The sequence below is a fragment of the Clupea harengus genome, chromosome 1 (genome assembly GCF_900700415.2).
Source record: "Clupea harengus chromosome 1, Ch_v2.0.2, whole genome shotgun sequence".
NCBI classification, from domain to species: domain Eukaryota; kingdom Metazoa; phylum Chordata; class Actinopteri; order Clupeiformes; family Clupeidae; genus Clupea; species Clupea harengus.
In genome coordinates this window covers 24,579,139-24,601,253 of record NC_045152.1, presented here as the reverse complement: position 1 = coordinate 24,601,253, position 22,115 = coordinate 24,579,139, and the positions used below count along the sequence as shown (strand labels likewise).

At 47.2% G+C, this 22,115-nt stretch overlaps 1 protein-coding gene across 1 annotated transcript; it reads right to left on the bottom strand.

The window, feature by feature from the left end:
* Positions 1-2,810: 2,810 nt before the first annotated feature.
* On the bottom strand, positions 2,811-22,033 carry smarca4a (SWI/SNF related, matrix associated, actin dependent regulator of chromatin, subfamily a, member 4a). The gene is made up of 34 exons (XM_031572812.2): positions 21,919-22,033; positions 18,860-19,129; positions 18,440-18,572; positions 16,515-16,991; positions 16,189-16,287; positions 15,414-15,669; positions 15,131-15,257; positions 14,668-14,841; positions 14,105-14,278; positions 13,806-13,982; positions 13,611-13,652; positions 13,263-13,393; positions 13,085-13,139; positions 12,789-12,901; positions 12,224-12,371; positions 11,883-12,046; positions 11,266-11,332; positions 10,828-10,938; positions 10,263-10,505; positions 9,949-10,062; positions 9,429-9,536; positions 9,204-9,290; positions 8,871-8,917; positions 8,551-8,717; positions 8,076-8,239; positions 7,538-7,765; positions 6,856-6,954; positions 6,459-6,677; positions 5,679-5,947; positions 5,047-5,155; positions 4,710-4,811; positions 4,335-4,467; positions 4,034-4,173; positions 2,811-3,665 (listed from the first exon to the last, which is right to left on the bottom strand). The coding sequence occupies exons 2-34, from the start codon at positions 19,079-19,081 to the stop codon at positions 3,630-3,632; spliced, it is 4,935 nt and encodes a 1,644-aa protein (XP_031428672.1). The 5' UTR covers positions 19,082-19,129; positions 21,919-22,033; the 3' UTR covers positions 2,811-3,629.
* Between the last annotated feature and the right edge of the window lie 82 nt (positions 22,034-22,115).

The following is a 22,115-nucleotide window of genomic DNA, read 5'->3' as shown; positions in this document are numbered from 1 at the left end:
TTGCGCTAAAAATATCCTCTTGTTTATGCCTTACAATTGACACCTCAAATGAGTAAGTCTAACAAAGGGTGAGAGTAAAACCAAAGAGGCCTTTGCTGCAGCATCAAATCAAAGGTAAACCACATGCTGGAGAAGAATGGCAGAGCAGTGGGGCTTGGACAGGGACAGCATGGTGATGGTCAGCTATAAAGGAAAACACTTCGCCAGGTCTGACCTCAGATCAGATTCGTATTCTGAGTTTAGTCCACACATGGTCATCTGCTGGAATCGGATGCAGCGTGCGGTTCCTTTAACGCTTAGCGTAATTCTGTCCCTTGGGTGGATCTACTTTAATTCGTTACATTCTTGGGGGGGGGGGGGGGGGGGGGGGTCTTACAAATGGTTGCCTTAGGAAACCCCTTCAAGATTTGACTTAGAAACATTAAAGGTTCTCCTATTTTGAGGTTGGAGAATGCTGTAAATACGATAACACAATAGGTTTGTGCAGAGAGTAGATGTATGTAAATGTAGATGTATGTTAATGCATAAACAGAAACACCTTAGGGCCTAGAGAACCACTCATCATTCATTCCTATGTAATGGTAGGGGGCCGAGTCCCCGTTAATGATGGTTCTCTGGCGTGCCCCCAAAGTCCTGCTGTCCTGATAAAACCTAGAGGATTAAACAGAAGGTTGTATGTGTGAGTTTGCGTAGAGGGAGGCAGGTGAGGTGGTATGAGTCAATGTCTTCACCTTGTATGCTCCGCCTGCCATTCAGAGGAAACCGGACGCCACCCCCACCCTTGATTGACCGGTTTGATTACACACCCACACATGTGCACACACCGTACGATTCTTCAGAATTCATCTACCGACCTAACGACACACTATGTTTAGTTTCCTCTCATTCTCTATCCCTCTCTTTACCTCTATACCTTTATCATAGTCCCGGCCCTCTCTCCCCTCCCATGTCAGGCGGGGACACAGCAGACGTAGGTGCTGTGTAGACTTGGATGTCTCCCTGCGTGCCCTCTGCAGAGGTGGTGCAGGGACAGACTGAGGACAACATGGGGACGCTCTGAGGACACAAACGCGCCTTTGCAATGCACCGGGTTAACCATGGCTGAAATAAGGTTGGCCTTCACCCACAATGCACTGGGCTAACCATGCCTGAGATAAGCAGGCCTTCAACCACAATCTACAACACACCAACAGCCCCATTGGTTCTCTAAAACAAAACTCCACATACTCTCAGACATTTGGAAGCACTTTTTGGGGAATTAGCTCTTTCTTGGAACTAAGGAACATGAGGATATAGAGGTTTAATGAGTGAGGGCACAGGTCATGCACGTGTTTGAAAGGTAGACATGTCTGTCCTACTAACATGGCTCGCGCAGGGAGGGGGGTTCACGCTACATCAGTCACTGCTGAGCTTCAGCGGCAGCCCATGTCCGAGAGCCCCAAGGCATACATAAAAAGCCTGATGGTTTGCAGACTGAGGGCTTATAAATGAATGATACAGCTCCGTGTGGTGCCTTTCATCGTCCCTGCAAGAAATGAGAGGTTTACTGTACCCATTTTCTGAGCCAAACACCACTCATTACCGCTATAACCACAAACACATTGCTTCAAGAATCACACAAATTGTGAAATCCTCACAAAATACCAGTAGGGTGGAACTTTCACAATCTGAAATCTAACTCAACCATTGCATCAGTCACAGACAGGCTCCCACACGCAAAAGGTGTCCTGTGTACGCACAACTCTGAATGATGTCTACAGCAGCTGCCCCCCCATCAGCCAAGGAAGACCTTCACAACAAAGGTCCCTGTGCGTCACCCTATAGGGGGAGAGCAGGGCCTCCCCTCCACTCACACACAGTGGACCACCTGCCCGTGTTTGTTTTGATCAGTGCACGCACATGGACCCGCTCAGACCCCACCCCCTCATGCCCGGGGGAGAGGGGAGGTTAAAAACAGGCTTGCAGGGATAGGATAGGCTAGCTGTGTGACCCGCCCCCTCCCCTGGCCCTAGCATGGATCTAGCATGGATAGAGTAGGTCTGCATCACCACTGGGTTCCAAGAGGAGGGGGCAGGGGCGGGGGGAGTTCGTGGAAGTATTGTGTGGATCAGGGTCAGGCAGGGGGTATGTTGTGGGGTGCGATGGGTGAGTTAGGGGCTTATGCAAAGCATATGTGGGACAGAGGAAGTTAGGGTCAAACATGTGGGTACCAGGAAGGAGCGGGAAAAGATAAACGAGCTCTGGCTTGTTTTTCGGAGAATGGGGGCCAATAAGCCTTTACTGGCTGCTTCTTGGAGCAGATCACACAAGTCAGCAATGTGGCCCCTCGAGTTTATGGCCAGGATCATGCACTTTAACGGAGTAATCGGTCAAAAATGTGTGCATCCATGCACTGATACCCAGGACTGGAAGATAGTTTCGGGGGGGGGGGGGTGGATTTGCATTTGTCATTTTTTCCTTATGTGTTTATTTTGGACAAGGGTTGGGTCGCTAGTTGAACTACAGCTCTTCATGGAAACTGAAACATGGAAGCAGTGTTTCAGGAAAGATAACCGAGTAATGTTTTTTCCCTGGACAGATGATTTGAGTAATGTCCATATAACGGAGCTATACAGGTTCTCACATGTGACTGCAACGCAGAACACCTGTATCTGATATGGTCTTCAGTCACGGCAAACTCGCCTGCCCCCAAGGTTATTCAAGTACACGACTTAGAGCGCCCCCTGGAGTGTACATGAAAAACAGAAATGCAGCATCGAGAAGTCACACCCTTGTGTTTTACTCGTGGAATGAAAACAGAAATACTTGAGTGGATTAATGAGATGCCTTTATTGTAGATTTGGAAATCCAGTGACACTGACACAAGACAGAGTCTTCACCGTGTCCCCCCTCCTCACCTACATGAGCTGAGGGCGAGAGAGCAGGACGTACCTTGATCCCGCTAAATTTCCTTAAATTAATCATCGGAGGAAAACAAGGGAGGAAAAGAGAGTGAGACGGAGAGAAACGTTAGAGAAAAAAAAAAGAAAAGTTGGTGAAACTCCGTGTTTTCCACGTGCACTTCTACGCACAGTCACACACACACACACAACATGCATTCAGGGGGGAAGGTGGGGGTGGGGGGGAATGGTTCGACTCCGCAGCATAAGTGATGAAAAAGGAAGAAAAAAAAAAATAATGAAAACGCTTCACTTTAAAATGTCAAGTAAAACCCTCTGTGTGGTCCTTAGTCAGCCCTCGTCTGATTTGCTCCCAAACACACACACATCTCAACGCAAACAAAAAACCCCATCAAACAAACAAACAGCCAAAGACGTAAACGCTTCTACAGTTTAGATCGGGATTGCCTGCTTAAATATGGAGGTGGATTTGTTTTTTTTTTGTTTTTTGTTTTTTCTTAAATTTAATCGCACATTTTTATTTCATCATCTGATACACATGTAACTAAAAAAAAAAAAACATCTGCTCATCTAAAGTCAAACTATACCCCAGTCTTCGGTCTGACTCCTCCCACCCAGAACACACATACAGACGCACACACAAGTTTATAGATGATGTCGAGTGGCCACAGGTGTGTGTGAGTATGCATGTGTGGTGGGGGTAAAGAGGGGCATTGGTCCTGTAGAGGCTTAATCTTCTTCACTGCCGCTGCCTCCGGAACGTTCCTACACACACACACACACACACACACACACACACACACACACACACACACACACACACACACACACACACACACACACACACACACACACACACACACACACACACACACACACACACACACACACACACACAATCAGCTTTCAATAACCTCCACTACAGTACAGTGACTGACTACACACACTTAACAGGAGTTTTCATAACACATGCCAAGAACGTACAAATAACTTACACACAATTGTACACCTGCAACTAGGTGACTAATGTGTACAGTTCCGGTGTGTGAATGTGAGAGCATAAGTGTGTATGACATCAGATTGTGTGTGTGTGTGTGTTGGGGGGGGGGGGGGGGGGGGGGTCGGTCTCTTACCTCTTCCTGCTCTTCCTCACTGTCATCGTCGCTCACTACTGGTTTAGCGCGGGAGCCACGCCCCATACGCCGCCTCCCCTTCCCTCGCTCTGTCCCCTTCTCCTTCCTGCTCAGCTTAATCTTCACCTTCACCGAGCGCGCTGAAGGACCGGAGGAAAAGGAATAAAACACACGAACACAACAAGGATAAACAAATGAGACACACAGGCAGTCCTAAAATAAACGTCAGAATAAAATGAAAAGGCTCAAAGGCAGTAGAATGTGGAGTAAAACGTAAGGGTGATAAAGAGGGGATTCTTACACTCCGATTCGGAGCCTTCATCAACATCGTCCTCCTCTTCTTCACTTTCCTCGCCCTCGCTGTCCTCCTCCTTCTCGATCTTCTGACGCACGCTGGTGAAGACTGACTGTAGCACGATGGAGTCTTCGAAGATCTGGGAGGAACACACACACACACACACACACACACACACACACACACACACTCACGTGTTAAGCTCAAGGAACTCGTGTTCAAATCTGACCATGATCTGATCTCCCTTTTAACATGGCCCAGTGGTGGACAAAAGAGGAACTCTGAGTATGGCATCTCAGCTGTCACTAGCCCACTGCTTCCTCTCTTCCTCTCATTCATTCACTCGCTCGCCCCCCCCCCCCTTAATGTCCAGTGCCTTACCAGTGAGCCCTCCAGGTTGAAGGTCTGGGCGTTCTGGCAGAGTAACATCACGTCCTTCTCCAGGTCATTCAGACTGCGGTACTTGTGGCTACGGATCCTCTCCTGTTTGGGACACACACACACACACACACAGCGAGAACAGAAGACGACGAGTCAGAAGGAGATATATAAGGAGGTGCTCCCCATCCCATGGAAGGCTAAACCTCCACAGAGAGTTCAGCACCGGGAGGTCATGGATATGTTGCGTACACTCAGCTCTGACTGTGGGCCACTACATGAGGATACATGACAAAGACTGGGCAGAGCACAGATGTGCTACATGGGACTGCAGGCTCACCTTGATCTTCCTGAAGTCCACAGGCTTGCGGATGAGCTCGTAGTACTCGGGCAGCTCCTTGCGGGAGGGCAACACGATGAAGACCTCACTCAGCTGACGGCCATTGACGCTGGGACAGGTGAAATGCAACACAAAGTTAGCAAACAGAGTGGACAATAAACTCATGGGGCGAAAGGGGGTTGAGAGAGAGAGTGAGAAAAATGCATATTTTAAGTGCATTCATGAAAATTTGGCTTAAGGAAATGGGAGTCTGTCGACGTTTCCATCAACTGTGTTATGAGAGTTCAAAATGGACACTCCCCTAATCATGGACAGAGTTGTAAACTGTGGCTTCAAAACTGTCAGGTCAACTTTCATAGAAACAAGTAATACAATCTCAACAAATGCAATTTAATGTGAACAAACCCGTTTCCATCTTCCTTAGTTGCATTTGACCTTATATGAAGAATCAGTAATCCACCCCCCTCTAGTGAGTTAATTTCTTATTCAACTTAAAACTTCCTATTCCATTGTTCAAAAGTTGCATTAAAAAGTTGATTAGAAACCCAGTTATTCACATCTAGATGGTGGAATGGGCATATATAAAAAGACAGATGGACAAAACCCTTCCTTGTGCGAACAGTTGTCCTCACCTGTCCTTATACTTGATGACAGCGTCCACGACCTTCTTCATCTTCTTGGTGAGGGACTGGGGGTTGGGGGACAGCTTCTCGGCCGGGGGACGCCCGCGTTTCTTCTGTTTCTTGGTGCTGCCGCCATCCTCGTCCTTGTCTCTGCTGCGACCTCCGCTGGAGCTGGGCGTGGCGGGGCCAGGTTCGATGTCGCGGTGCTTGCGCTTGCGAGTGGTCTTTTTGGTCCGCACCTCATCCTCTATCTCCTCCAGATTGCCCTCCTCTATGGCCTGTAGTCGGGGGGGGGGGCAGAGGTTACCATGAGCGCTCAGACAGCGGAGAGGAACTGCTCCAGACATTCCAAAAGCAGCTCTGCTGTCACTACTGCTCACTCTAGGCACCTCAGACAGGAACCATTGGGGGGAAAACTCCTAAAGTAGGGTCCCAGTTCTACTCCTTCAGCTGCCCCTGCCTTTCTATCTATATCTGATCCTGCACACCCGATTTACATTAGTGTCATTCAGCTAAACAACATGGCGGCTGAAGAGTTCAGTCTTTTATGCAGAGAATGGATAGATGGAGAACAAGCAGAACAGGTAACCAAGGAGCAGAACAGGTAACCAAGGAGCAGAACAGGTAACCAAGGAGCAGAACAGGTAACCAAGGAGCAGGACTGAGAGCCAACCTCAGAGTGTTTATAATTAACCTGAAGCAATTTTCCTTTTAGCCTGGAAACATTGTTGAAAATGGTCTTTTCAGCCTGTTGTCACCCTCTCTCATGACCTCTGACCCCAGCCTCACCTTGAGCCACTGCTTCTCTGTGAGCGAGTCGCTGTAGTCCACCTCCTTGCGCGCGCGGGAGCCGCGCCCGAAGATCTTCTCCTCCTCCTCCTCGCAGGTGAGCCGCTCCACCTCGGCGTCGTCCTTGATGATCCACGAGGGAAGCTCTTCCTCCTCCATCAGTCGCGGTTTACGCTTGGGATTCCGTGCGTCCTCGCGGCGACGGTCCAGATCCATACGCTAGTGGAGGAGAGGGAGAGAAATGGGAAGGGAAGGGAGACGAGAGAGAAAGAAAAGATACAGTTACAGGTGAAATATAATTTTTATAACCCATGCGTTATATAACCAATATTCTATGGCTTAATGACTACTCAGGTAGAAGATGGTTTAGATGATTGAGCAGTGGAACTGGACTTACCATGAAGTGGTCAAACTCCTCTTCGCTTCTTGCAATCATCTGGTTTACAGTCTCATCATCTGGCACTTCATCTTCTTCCTGGACAATCGATACCGGAGACTTCACAATCCAAATAAAAATGTTAACAAAACCAAAAAGAGACACACATTCAGCCAACGACACCAGTCATAACATGAATGAATGATGAAAGGACTGTTTTTACGGTGCAGACTGAGCACCACACAAATTAAACTGAAATTGACCACATTTCCCAACACTATAATTACTCAACCACAGCATGCTTAAACCACCGTCATTACTCCCCCGACTTTCCTTCCCATCTCTTGTGAATTAACACATTCTGACACATTCTAAAACATTCCCCTCCCATCTCTTGTGAATGAACACATTCTGACACATTCTAAAACATTCCCTTCCCATCTCTTGTGAATTAACACATTCTGACACATTCTAAAACATTCCCCTCCCATCTCTTGTGAATGAACACATTCTGACACATTCTAAAACATTCCCTTCTCATCTCTTGTGAATGAACACATTTTTTAAACATTCCCTTCCCATCTCTTGTGAATTAACACATTGTGACACATTCTAAAACACTCCCTTCCCATCTCTTGTGAATTAACACATTCTGCCTCTGTAAAACATACACATGAACAAATTGAAGCTGAGACTCCTGTACCTCATCTTGCTCCTCGTGCTCCAGGATGGCCTGCAGGAAGGCCCGCCGCTCGTGGCTGGACGACTTCTGGTCGAACATGCCGGCCTGGATGACCTTCTGGTCCACGTTGAGCTTGTACTTGGCCGCGGCCAGGATCTTCTCCTCCACGCTGTTGACCGTGCAGAGGCGCAGCACGCGCACCTCGTTCTGCTGCCCGATACGATGGGCGCGGTCCTGGGCCTGCAGGTCCTGAAGAGGGCAGAGGGAGACAGAGGTGAGGCTCAGCGGATACAGAACAGGATTGGAGGGAACAGAAAGTGTGCGTGTGTGCGTGTGTGTCTCAATGGTTTCTCTTTTAACTGACGACACAGTGATGGTAAAAGAACAAGAGACTTTTTGTATTTTCTAAGCCAATATGATATGAAAAAAAAATGATATATAATCATTGCTGGTGAGGAGAGCTTTGGAAAAGGAATAACAAACCTAACCAGTGTCCAGATCAAATGTTAACAGTATGTGTGTAATGGAACTGTGGTGGACTTGTGGGTGATGTCCTTACCTGGTGGGGATTCCAGTCGCTGTCGAAGATGATGACGGTATCTGCTGACTGCAGGTTCAGGCCCAGGCCTCCAGCTCTGGTGCTCAGCAGGAACACAAAGTACTTGGACTCGGGGTCGTTAAAGTTCTTCAGCAGCGTGCCACGGTCCTCGGCCTTAGTGGTTCCTGTGATGTGAGGAAAACCAGAACTATTTAAATCATCACCAGGAGATAAAGCAAAGACAGACACAGGAGACAAGAGAATCAACTCGTCAAGGACGGAGGAAATGGAGATAACTCAAAGAGAGAAGGATCACAGAGGAGAGAGAGAGAGAGAGAGAGAGAGAGAGAGAGAGAGAGAGAGAGAGAGAGAGAGAGAGAGAGAAAGAGAGAGACAGCGTGCCAGTACTGGAGACAGAGGCCTAATAGGACGGACTCATCCAGAGCAAAAGGAGCCTGAGAATGAACTGAAGACAAGACAGGCTGCATCCTCTCACCGTCCAGACGCATGTACTTGAAGTTGCGGTAGCTGAAGTAGTCCTCCATGATGGTCATGAGGGAGGTCATCTGACAGAAGAGCAGCACCTTGTGACCGGTGACGTTCAGCTTGGGCAGGATCCGGTCCAGTACCTCAAACTTGCCAGAGGCACGGTACAGGTCAGGCCTGGGGAGAAGTCAAGGGTCACAAGGTCATGCTGGAAGTTTGCACTGGCTACCAGTTGAAGTAATATGACCATCTCCCAACACACTGGACTACAGACACTGCTTGCTGCCTACTGAGAGTCTACCATGACACAGCGGCCATCATAACACTCACCCACTCACGATGCCCGAGGTGAAACCCAAGTGCTCGGAGAAAGACTCCTGCAAAACAAACCCAAACAAAAGGCATGATGAGCCGAAGGGAAGGAAAACACACAAAAGCCGGCAAACGCAGTGCAAATGCCACGTCAACTGAACAATTTGAAAACTTGAGTGTGAAATAAAAACAGACAAACAACAAATGCCATGATCTACAACAGTCCCGAATACAATGCAACTTTAGACATTCTGGAGTGGTGTTCATCTCTGTAGTTATGGTGGGGCTGAGAGAGCAGTGGGGCTGCTTGAGGAAGGGGGTGTTTGGGGACGCTGAAGTGAGACTCCTCACCTCGATTTGCTGGAACATGTAGGGGTGGTTGCAGATCTTCCTCAGCTGCATGATGGTGTTCATCAGAGTCTTGGTGCCCCCCTTGCCCTGTGAGCGAGCGAGCGAGAGAGAGCGAGAGAGAGAGAGACATGAGACATTTGGTCATGGCAAAACACTACTTGTATGGCATGTAATGTATGGTGTGTAATGGATGGTATATTAGTCCACATCTTGTTCCCTTCTCACCTTCTTGTCCTTCTCGGAGCCGTCGGTGAGCAGGACTCCTTTGGCCTGCATGTGTCTGTACAGCACCCTCTGCAGCGCGGACATGTCGCACTTGATCACATACTCCACCTGGTGGACCAACAGGGACATACATCAGGAGAGGACAGATTTGTCTTTACGTTCTTGACGGGGAGTTAATGCTCGCCATCGCCTTCCTTCCCTGCTCTGTGGCAAAGCAACTATTTGTTTTAATAGTGTATAAACGTGTGCTTCTATTTAATACATTCTTTGAATGATTCTGGCAAGCTAGTTTGTGTGTGGTCTACCATCGTGCCTGATCGCCTGAAGCTGACCTGAGGTTTCAAAACTTTTAATGTCTTTTCCTGTCGAAAACCGCTGGACATTAACAAGTTTTACTGGCAACTAGCAATGAACACAAACACTAACCAGCAACTTTTAGGACCCTTCCAGAAACGAATGAGTGGAGTTTTGAGAGTTTACGTTTGCTTTTCGTGAAATGTTTTTTTTGCTTTGAACAGACCTTCTCGGGGAGCTGAGCCTCCACTTCCTTCTTGAGCCGGCGCAGCAGGAAGGGGCGGAGCACCTTATGCAGACGGCGGATGATCAGGATGGTCTCCTCCTCGTTCAGGTCCACCTAGGAGGAATAAAGAAAACAAAAAGACATTAACAAAAAAAAAAAAACCTCTTGGCCCTGTTGAAAACGCAGCACACCCAAGCTCACACAATAGCTATTGAAGAACAGGGCAGCACAGAAAAGAGTACAGAGAGGAACCTCTGACAGTGTAATATTGAACAGAAGATAAAGAAGGTAGAGGAGTGCGTCTCTGTATCCACCTTCTCTCCGGTCATGGCGAAGGGCGCGTTGAACCACTGCTCGAAGGTGCTGCAGCTCTTGAAGATGGTGGGCAGCAGGAAGTTGAGCAGGGCCCAGAGCTCGGGCAGCTTGTTCTGCAGCGGCGTCCCCGTGAGTAGCACTCGCCGCGGGGCCAGGTAGTGTGTGTTCAGAACCTGCGTCAGCTTGCAGTGGTGGTTCTTCATGCGATGGCCCTCGTCCACGATCATGTACTTCCAGCGGAGCTGTATGGGTACAGGCAGGGGCATTGGGAGCATGTATGTCTTGAGGCACTTTTAACCAGAACTTTTTTTTTTTTTTTTTTTACAAAAGGTCTTCTGCTTTTCTCAAGGGTGAAAGTTATTTTTTTGCTCTCTGCTTATGCATTTTTTTGTTTGCTTATGCATTTGTTTTACTTGTTTGTTTGTGGAAACAATGTCAGGCAATTACTCAGAAAGAATACGTTCAAGGTCGCCAAAGGTTCCCTCCTCGTTTTCTATATCTGCAAATCTCCCATGTCTGTGGGAATTTGGGAGAGCATAAGGCGTATGTTGGGAGCAGGCTTACCTTGGCCAGTACTTGCTTGTCCTTGATGATGTACTCATACGTGGTGAGCAGCACGTTGAACTTGCCACTACGCAGCAGGGGGACGAAGGCGCGGCGAGCTTGTGGGGATCCCTGTCACACACACACACACACACACACACACACACCAGTTTTGTTATCCATGTACACAACCTACTGAATGATAGCATTTCTTATTCCCAACTATAAGATTACAATGCAGTTAGTCATTCCTCATTTCTCTTCCATTTCAAAGAATTTAGATTTTTAAAGAGCAAAACCTGACGTCTAAGACTACACTTACAAATCACAATTCATACAATTTTACACCATCACACTACATACACCCACACAAACACACCTAGCCTTGTAATCCTTCTCTAAATGAACACCCATATCAGCTGCATCATTCACACATCAGCGCATCACCTGTCCACCCACCTTGTAAGAGATCTTTATCACAGATGGAGCCCATTTGTCAAACTCATACACCCAGTTGGAGAGGGTTCTGAAAATAACGGATGCTGGTTAGAGTGACAGAGTATTGTAGCCTCTTCTTACCACCCCAGCACACATTGCAAACGGGTTGTGTTAAAACACGGTAGGACTTAGGATCAGATATTTCTTGTAATAAAAAAAAAAATAAAAGCACTGATGATACAGATGTTTTATTTGAGAATGGCAGATTAAAAAAAAAATTGTGAAACTCTAGCTGGGTTTTCATCCAACTTTGTGACCATTCGAAATCCAGAGTGGAAATGCTTGGAATTTGCATAAAATCAAAGAAGAAATGAATTCACTAGAGGGGATTCACATTAGGTATAATGCAAGTAAGGTAGAAGGAAACTGGTTTATTCACATCAAATCACAACTCCTCCCTTGATTAGGAGGGTGTCCCATTTTTCATTCGGATAACACAGTGCACGGAAACGAGCACGGACTTATATTCCTTCGTAATGCACCTCAAATGCTAATGCAAAGGAGTTGGATGGAAACCCAGATTGAGGCAGAGAGAGTGAGAGGCACGGACAGGGCCTAGCCGGTGAGCCTTCACTTACGAGAGGGGCACGATGATGAGGAAGGGTCCGTTGATGCGCTTTAACTCCATGAGGTAGGTGATGAGAGCAATGGTCTGGATGGTCTTTCCCAGGCCCATCTCATCAGCCAGAATCCCGTTCAGGTTGTTGTTGTAGAGGGACACCAACCACTCCAGACCCTTGATCTAAAGAGACAGACAGACAAGAAACAAAGGAGACAAAAAGTGTGAGACATCCGGAGAAAAAAAATCATACAGTCTCCGCTTTAACCACGCAGGGACCACTGAGTTACACGCGTGTTCTCTGGGCTTCCTGGAGCGATGCACTGAGTGAGGTGAGGTCACGCGGTGTTGGTGCGTTACCTGGTACTGCTTGAGCTGGCCGTTGATCAACAGGGAGGACTGCTTATCCACCGTCTCTGTGACGGCGTGGGCCACGGCGTAGTAGGACTGCAGGCCACGGTTGAACGCTGCTGTCCCGTACTCGTCGTCCACGTCCTGCTTGGCGTTTCTGGGAGAGACAGAGGGAGAGGAAGGCCTATTTGACGGGCAGTGTTCAAACGTTAAACACCAACATCGATTGTCAAACACAAAGTGGAAACCTGACATGGCTCCCTTTGTGGAACTGGCGGACAGTGGAGACAACTATTTTCTTGTTTTGTTTTTTTTGGTTCTATGAGGTTGACCTGTTTCCAAGGCTAGACACCAGTCGGACCCAGGGACACGTCACACATACCCACAAACATTCTGTCGTGGCAGCTGGGTCTGGGACAATCCATTAAGAGACAGATAAGACTTGCAGAGAGCGCCATCTTTATATACAGAATCCAACTTGACCTTCCTCACTATAAACAGCTCTGATATGAGGTCAAGGGGGCAGCCGTGGTGATAAAGAGAGACTAAAAGGGACGAGAAGAGAAATCCTCACTCGATGATGCATGCAACGTCCGTCTCATCCACCTCCGCGATGTCTGGGTCTGGAATCAACTTCTTCTCCACAATGGGAGCCTGAGATGTCTGTGGCAGATCCTCGTCGTCCTCCTACCAGAGATGAGAGGGGGGGGGGCACAGTGGAAATGAAACTCATGCTCAGGTTCCGTTGCAAAACAGCAATTAGAACAGCCATCTCTAGTCTGTCTCAACATATGGAAACAGACATGTAGAGTCAGAGAAAGATGGTTGGAAGGAGAGAGAGGGAGAGAAATACAGAGAGAGTGACTGTACCTCCTCTTCTTCTGATCCACTGTCTTCACTGTCTGAACGTGGTGCCACTTCATACCTATGCGAAACAGAGGTCTAGAGAAATCAGTTTAGTGCCACCATCACACTCTCTCACACACACACACACAATTCAGATGAAAACACACATGAACTCAAAGACCCATCCCTTTGTGCCACTCACCCAGGGTTCACCTCCAGCCAAGTGTCCAGCTGGCCAGATTTAGGGGCCTCATCCCCAGTCAGGATATTGCCGCTCTCCATGTGGATCACCTTCACCGGCAGGTCACTCATCTGACTGGTCTCATCCAGAGGCTTCAGGAGCCGCAGCAGAGGAGCACAACATTAGCATACTAACCAGCTTAGCTTGTGGCCTAAGTTTGTTGGATCTGCATGATGGGCCAGTGCTTCTGTGCAAGTTAACTAAGTTCAGCACACGCTCAAAATATATATATATATATATATATATATATATATAAATAACAGAGTGTAACTATTGGGCTACACCACCCACACATATACACACACTGACCTCTCCATCTGGGCCCAGGGTCTGACCATCTGCATTCTCTGGCTATTGAAGGAAACACAACACACACACATTCACACCAGATTTAACACACTGACAATTTCCGCTTAGTCGTTTCAAACTTTAGAGCAAAGTGTGTGAGCAGCAGAAGAATGACAGCTTCCTGTCACCTGCTATTGTTCTCCCCCTTTCCCTCACCTTCTTTTTCTTCTTCTTCTTCTTCTTTTTCTTGTCCTTGGCGGCCTGGACAGCCTTGTGTGCACGCACCAGCTCGGTGAGGTTGGCCACGTACTCGTCCGTCTGCTGCAGCAGGTAGGCCAGGCGCTTGTCCTTCTTCTGGTCGATGAGCTTTCGGTAGCCCTCTTCATCCTCAGCCTTTGGTGAGAGAGCAGTGTAAGTGATGGAACCTTTGTGTAGCCTTTATGCACATGTGTGCATGTTTGTGTGTGCAGCCAATATCAATGTGTGTGTGTGTGTGTGTGTCCATGTAGCCTCACCATCAGCCTCCTCATTCTCTCCTTCTCGATGCGCTCATTCTCTTTCTTCTGCTCGCGCTCAGTGTTGGCGTGGTAGGTGGCCACGGCTTTGGTCAGCTTCTGGATCTTGCCTGTGATGGAACGGTGGTACTCCTTGAAGTCCTTGGCATGCTGAAGGATGCTGTTGAGGTATTCCTGAAGAACAAGACACAAACAGAACCATTTAGAGCCAATGTACAGTACAAACTGAGAATCCTACCACAGGGGAAATGATTCATTTGTGCATTTGATGATTTTACATCTGATATCTTGAACAGAGGTTTCATACATCAATCCTTTAAGCTTTAGTCTCTACTTCACCATATTCAACCCAACAGATCCAGCCATTTTCGCATGATTACTGTTACCTGATGGGATGCATAATGCTAATCTGGGAATCAGTAACTACAGCACGAGTCAAGTATCTCCACAGACACTAAGTCAAAAGGAGCGCCAGAGCGCATGGATGGACAGATGGATAAAGGATGGACAGATGGACGAAGGACTAGTCATACTGCAGTGTGGCATTGGTGAGGTGAGGGTACCTGGTGCTTCTGTCTGCGCTTGCGCTCCTGCTCGATCTTCTGCTGCTTCTCCAGCTTCTCTGTGATGCGGGCCTCACGCAGGGACTGCCGCTTGCTGCGCTTGTAGGCCTTGGCATTCAGGGCCGTCTCCAGCGCCGTGTCACGCCGCATACACACCACCACGTCCTGCCTCAGCTGGAGAGGGAGGGGGAGAGAGAGAGAGAGAGAGAGAGTGTGTGTCACTCAGTGCATGTTTAAACACAGTGCTTAGTTTCATTACTAAAGCCTATAGACATAACTTTTGATTATCCATAATATTTTCAAGACACGTGCAAAATTGCTTTTATAAATATACACAAGCATTTGACATCTAAACAATTAATCCTGCAGAATACAGCCTTGTTTTACACTGATCAACAATGACTCAAATGTGGAGACCCATCTCCAGACACGCATGCAGGTCAAAGTTGGCCCGAGGACACACCTGTCTCTGGAAGTTGAGCAACCTCAGAGCCTTGAGTTCAATGGTCGCTTTGGTCCTCAGGTCTCCAGCCAGAGAGCCTGGGAGGTTCTCCAGCTCCTGGATGCGATGGGCAATACGAGCCTGCAGCCTGTCACACAAGCATGTTCAGAAATATTACTATGCAGAGTATTAAAGCATGCGGAAGCAGCCAAAGATACAGTCCTACCTGTATTTAGTGGGTATGTTTCAAGGTGTGTGTGTGTGTGTGTGTGTGTGTGTGTGTGTGTGTGTGTGTGTCTCTCACCTGTACTCCCTCTCCTGCAGGATTTCCACCGGGTCAAGCCCACGGGGCTTCTGGATGGGCGTGATGCGGTTCTGCTTCTGATGCAGCATCATGGGTGGCGGCTGGGGTGGTTGCCCAGGCGACTGGGTCTGAGGGGGCATGACGGGCGAGGCAGCAGGCTGAACTGAGGGGGGCGCGGGGGAGGGCCTGCCAGTGGGCTGAGGGGGGATGAGCTTCTGTGGGGCATTGGAGGGGGGTGCAGCATTCACCATGGGGCCTGGAGGGAAGACACAATTAGATCATCTCAGTAACTGTTAAATAGGGGCATATTTTCCTCTAATACCATTACTTGCACTGTGAATTATAATGGCTGAAATCTCATGAAAAACTATTCTAAGTGGGAGTTGTTCTGGCTATTACATTTTATACTATTTTTTTCTAGAACGTCAAAAGGTAGAAATAAACTTCAATGACGTGTTTAAAACTTTTTTGTTTTCAGGAACGTTGCACGTCAAAAGGCAATCCATTGCATACTGAAGTATTGCTAATTTCACCGCAGAGCACACGGAGACACGGAGAGCCCTCTCCGACGTTGCAAACCCTCTCCGAGCACCTCTCCGTGGTCTGACCTCCCACATTTTTACTCCGTCAATACATCATTATCAATGCTTTACAACACCCACAACCGTCTGAGAACCATAAATGAAAACGAGTCTGTCGAGGCAACTGCGTGACCACGGAGTAACGGAGTCGTAGAAGTATATTTCAGCCTTTAGTCTGTCTGGGCAGAACTCACCCTCAGGCCAGGATTTGGGCGGTCCATTGGTGGGCTGCCCCTGCATACCTGGGGGGACTCCAGAGGGTCCTGGGGGAGGCATGTTGGGTCCAACCATTCCTGCAGAAGGGGACAGGAGAAATAATAAATACAACCGCTTATATTTCAACCTTACACTGCAGACTCACATGGACACGAGAGCTGAGCTGTTTAGAGCTCTTTATTGAGCTAAGCTGATGCTCAATATCTTCAAATCCAACCAGCAGATGTCACTATGTGGCCAGCTGGAATTCTTTGCATCAGGTAATCACTCTGTTTACTCCAAGGACCCCAGACTTCCCTCTTACCATGAGGTCTGTTGTAGTTGGCGGCTGCAGGCCCGGGGCCTGCCCCAGGTCCTGCTCCGGGTCCGGAGGAAGGTGGCATGTTGGGCATGCCTTGTGGCTGCATTCCCGGCATGGGCCTCTTGCCCTGCACTGCCATCTGTAGGTGCTCTGGCAGCACCTGCCCACGCGCCAGCATCTTGTACGCCATGATCTGGGCGCGTAGCTGGTGCAGCTGGTTCTGGTTGAAGGGCGTGGGTCCTGCTGGTCCGCCGGCACCTCCTGGGCCGCCGGGCTGGCCCCCACCTCCTGGGCCGCTGGAGCCAGGGCCACCAGGCACCCCACTCCTGCCCTGCTGCTGCTGCTGGGACATGTTCTGGGGGTCGCTGCCCTCCATGGGCACCCCGCCTGGGCCCGAGGGCATCATGGGGCCAGAGGGGGGGCCGTTGGCTGGGACGGGGCTGGGAGCGTGCTCAGAGCCCCCAAGAGGAGAGGGGTAACCTGGAGGAGGAGACCAATAGGGTGATGATGAACACGCATGGAGAGAGAGAAATATCTACAAAAAACAGCAAAAGGCTACGACTGGTTCAAAAATAAAACACAGAACAGATTTCACAAACAGCCAAAGAGACACTTAATGGTTAGCGAGGGACCTAGAGGGCAGTATGAACCACACTAGCATGTTTATCAGTAAGTATTATAAATATTTAGCGAAGCATAGGAAGCAGTATGAATGAACTGTCCCTGTGTTTTCACTCGTACACGCTCCACTGCTCTGCTTCTCTCGTGACTCTGACAGCTGCCTGTGTTTTTGTCTCTGAGGGGAAATCTCTCTCTCTCTCTCTCTCTCTCTCTCTCTCTCTCTCTCTCTCTCTCTCTCTCTCTCTCTCTCTCTCTCTCTCTCTCTCTCTCTCTCTCTCTCTCTCTCTCTCTCTCTCTCTCTCTCTCTCTCTCTCTCTCTCTCTCTCTCTCTCTCTCTCTCTCTCTCTCTCTCTCTCTCTCTCTCTGCTACACACACTCCAGAACAAAGCAGCACAGATGAAAGAGGAGAAATTGGCTGGGTCGGTTCACAGTGCAGCTGGCTGGCGCCCTTACGACGGATCCATGCCCCAAATACAGAGGCTGTATTTCCTGAGGTTACTCAGGAAGAACAAATTAAAAAAGAAACTGTTAGTGTCCTTTTACCGCTGCGCAAAAAGTAATTGGCTGCTCTCTTCCACCTCTTGAGGACATTTATAAAACACGCTGCCTCAGAAAAGCCCACAGTATCCTCAGAGACTCAACACACCCTGGTTACCACCTATTTGAACTGTTGCCCTCAGGGAGACGCTTTAGGACCATCATAGCAAAAACAGACAGGCTGAGAAACAGCTTCTATCCCAGAGCCATCATAGCACTTAACAATGCACAAAACTGACCTGTATTTGTCTCTCTGTTGTGTTATATGTCTTGTGTTTTTATAGTGTAAATATGTATATATATATGTTCAATCTATATTTTTATTGTTTTTGTGTCTGAGAGCTGCTACCTCAATTTCGTTGTACTTGTGCAATGACAAATAAATATATTCTATTCTATTCTTCTATTCTATTCTTTTCCCTCCATTGGTAAAGCCATTGCTATGAGACCACAAGGAAATAGGTCATATCATTTGTGTACACCACAGCAACTGATGTTAAGACATTCTGGTTGCGCTGTGAAAGTGAATATGTCCTTATGATCTAATAATCTGCTCATTTCACTCAACATGTCAACTCTTGAAAAGATTTTCTTCTAAATTACTTGCGAGTAAAATTAAGCCATCACTACTTGACCTCCACCCCTCCACTCCACTCCACTCTGCCTCAGCAAAATGGAAATAAGCTGGGAACTCAAAGTTCAGCGTGTGTTAAGAGCACAGCTACCAACATCTCTGCTGGCAGGGCACATGAGCAGGCACACACACACACCTTGGGAGTGCTGGTCCATGGGGCTGGGAGGAGGGCCCATGCCACTATGGGCACCGGGTCTCATGCCCATGCTCTTCATCTGGCTGTAGCGTGGGTCATCAGGCATGCCCTTCTCATGCATGCCTTCCATGGGCTGCAGGGGAAGAAGACAACAAGCACAGTCACAATCTCAAAGATCATAGATCACCCTGCGTACAGAATCCTGTTTAAATCTAAGGAACCTATTTGATGACTTTTACTTTTTTTGTGAGGTACAACTGGAACTGGAACACGGGGTCCATAATTTGAAATGTTGACATAATGACATATTAATCTGTAATTTTAGGATGTAGCAAAACATTGTTCCATATATATGTAGCAGAAATAATCAAAAGCTTTGCTTACAGACCCTAGTGAGAGAAAAGCTCTGCTGGTTCTTACCTTGTGCATCTGATGCATGTTCTCTTGAGGGTACCCTGAGGGTCCCTGAGGTGGCATGGGGTGACCTGAGGAAGGAGGCCCTGGGCTCGGGCCCATCATGCTGTGGGCTGATCCAGGAGATGGTCCAGGGCTCGGCCCCAGCATGGCCCCAGGAGATGGCCCAGGACCTGGGGAGGGACCCGGGCGAGGGGTCCCTCCCATGGGGGGGTCAGGAGTGGACATCTGTCAGCAGATGCTGGAGGAATGAATGCAGTAAAGCACTGTCCTGTCCTGCAGAGAGAGAAAGAGAAAATAATCAGCTCCTGGCTTGATTCCAGTTAACTTCAGTTCATAACACAGCACTGCCCATCGTGGTCCACTAGTTTCTCAAGAGCATGATTGAGAAGCATTAAGGTTATTTATCAAAAGTGGACATCACTACTCCTCCCTCTTTTACAAATACAACACCATACCAAACCACATGAATGTAAAACCTCTTATGAAGGTGAATAAAGTTATAAAGTATAAATTATTATTGACAATGCATGTTGGATTATTTTAAGGTCTAATAAAGACAGCATTATTAAAGCCTCTTAAGCACTTTGGGATCCATTAAGTCCACTGGATTGCTTTAAATCATGAAAGGCATTCTTGAACTGCTTTTTAACCTGCTAGAATGCATAACTACATTGGGTAACTGCCAGGCAAAAAAAGACAGAAAAAAATATAATCATAATAAAACATAATCATAATACTGACTAGTGAAAACTTAGCTGATAGTACTTGTGAATAATAATACATTCTTTCAAATATACTTATATTAATTGTACTATGCACTAAAACCATGTCGAATGTATTAAGGGGCCTTGATTAGACACTTGGTACAGAATTCCGTGGCGGGAGATCGGCAATATTGCTATGGATCCGTATCAATAGTGGCTTAATAGTCCAAAGCAGCATTGCTGACTTCCAAACAGTTAAAAGGGCTCGGTTCCATCATGCCCAATTTTAATTAATTGACTAGGGTAAGTAACTTTAATCAATTTCTGATGTCACAAAGTTACTGACTAAACATACGACCTAAACTGACTGAGGCGCACCGACAGGAGGGAGCGCCAGCGACCGGAGGGGCCACGCCGCACTAGGATTCACCACAGCGGGGGAGGCAACCGTTCTTTTGACCCTCTGCACCGACAAACACCATGTTCCCTAATGCTACGGAATGGGAATAAACCATACGGAAAGATCTATGGAGAATACTTCCGTGGCGACAGTAGCAGCATGGAAATACAATTCTGGACCGATAATACACAAACTACTGGTACGGAATTCTGTAGCCATAGCAGGTGCCTTCTCTTTAACCCGGGGTAGCAACCCCTTACTTATTCCTCCATACACAACTCTACTTCATGCTTAATCCCCTGCTTGCTTATAACCCTTAAAATGATTCAACAAAGCCCGATGGTGACACTGGTATCAGAGGCTGACACCAAAATAGCGAGACCGTGACCATGACATCATATTATGCGCGCCAGAGAGTTCGCGAAAGTAAACAGAAACCGGTAAAACCTGAGAGCAATGTAGGCTACGTCTGCCGTATGGCGCTACTTCAAGAAAGTACAAAATTAAACAACACAACCAACGGAAGTGGCCGCTTTTTTTAACACCTCATCCAAAAATGTAATTATCTTATAACCACATTGTACTACTGTAACAGCATGAAATAATGAAAACGTTTTGACTGAGGTTGCACCGATTTGGGGAAGAGATTCAGAACTCTCATTTATCTCAGTCAGTCGACCTATGCCAGTGTTACACAACCGAAACAATGCACAGAAATCTGTAATTACTTTTTCAGTTTTTCAATACCAATCTAAATGACAGATAATTACATCCATGTAATGCTAACAAGGGTAACATCACAAAACAAGATCGTGGGAAAGTTTGCAACAAAACAACAAACATTTGCTAAATTTCACGCAGATAGCAAATGACAGCTAACCAAAACTGAGCTGCAAAAGTGTAACGCTATAAACAAAGATTGTTAACTAGATGGCTGAATAGATGGTTAACTGTTAGCAAAATACAGTTGTCCAAAATCGGTGATTTATTTAAAAATTCCAATAGTGACTCTAAAGTACCAGTGTTATTTCAGTGTTTGTATGTAGGAAAAGTCAGCACGGAAGCTAGCCAGACTAATACAGCCCAACCTCCCCCTGTTGAAAGGCAATCTAATGGTAGCTTTGTTACGATCCAGTCCAAATGTTTTGCCCGTGGATTAACGCTAAATCAGCAAACTCCATGTAATATTCATTATGGAGATTATTATTAGGTAATTAGGATGAGCTTGATCAAATACAGCCAGTGTTGTTAGCAAGCCTTCTTCAACAAACCGTTTTCGCTCGACTAGCTAGTTAACTGCTAGCTTGTGAAGTGAGACTACTGTGGCTACTAAGCTATAGCTAGCTAATAAACAAAGGAAACAGCTTTATATTATTTACAGAGACCATTTCTGAATATATTCGTATTGAGGAGAAGATAAATATATATTACAAACGTTTATATAAATCAGTAAGCCAAAAATACTCGAGACAACGTTAGAAGAGTGTGGGTAACCAATTAAGAGAAAAGACAAAGACAGGCAAAACAGTCGGTTAGCTAGCTAACAACTAGCTTGCTTGCTTGCTATACTTTGGATTCAGCCTGCTAGCCGGCCATGCTGTCCTCCATCATGTTTCTAACTGTGAGTCTAGTCGTTTCGCTATTGGCCATTGATATGGCAAAATAACAGCTAAAAATACAAAAATCTTTCACTTTTTAACCCAAATGATCCTACTCGCCTCCCGTACCCCTGGCTCAGTCCCCGCTCTAGCTAGATTTCCAAAAAGAATAATTCATTCATTCCCCCTCTGCCGCTGCCACCGAAGCTATAATGTCGGTCTTGCTGTGGAGAACGAGCTCTTGAACAAATCGACAAAAGCAAACAAGGAAACAAATGTCCACATAATTACACAAATACTGATGTGGTTTCTCTTTACATTATGCGCTCTACGAGAACAAACACGGTTCATCTGACTTACACACAGTGAATACAGGTTTCGCCGGTATATCCCCTCGATTTCTTTAGCTGGCTAGAAACAAAGGGCGACGCTGCCAGTTCGCTTTTTTTCCCTCTCACCCCCCTTCATTTCGTCTGATTCTATCGCTGAGGAACTGCTTGGACGCAATGTTACAAACAGTGGAGCATTAGCGCCCTCTAGCCCCCACACAAACGACA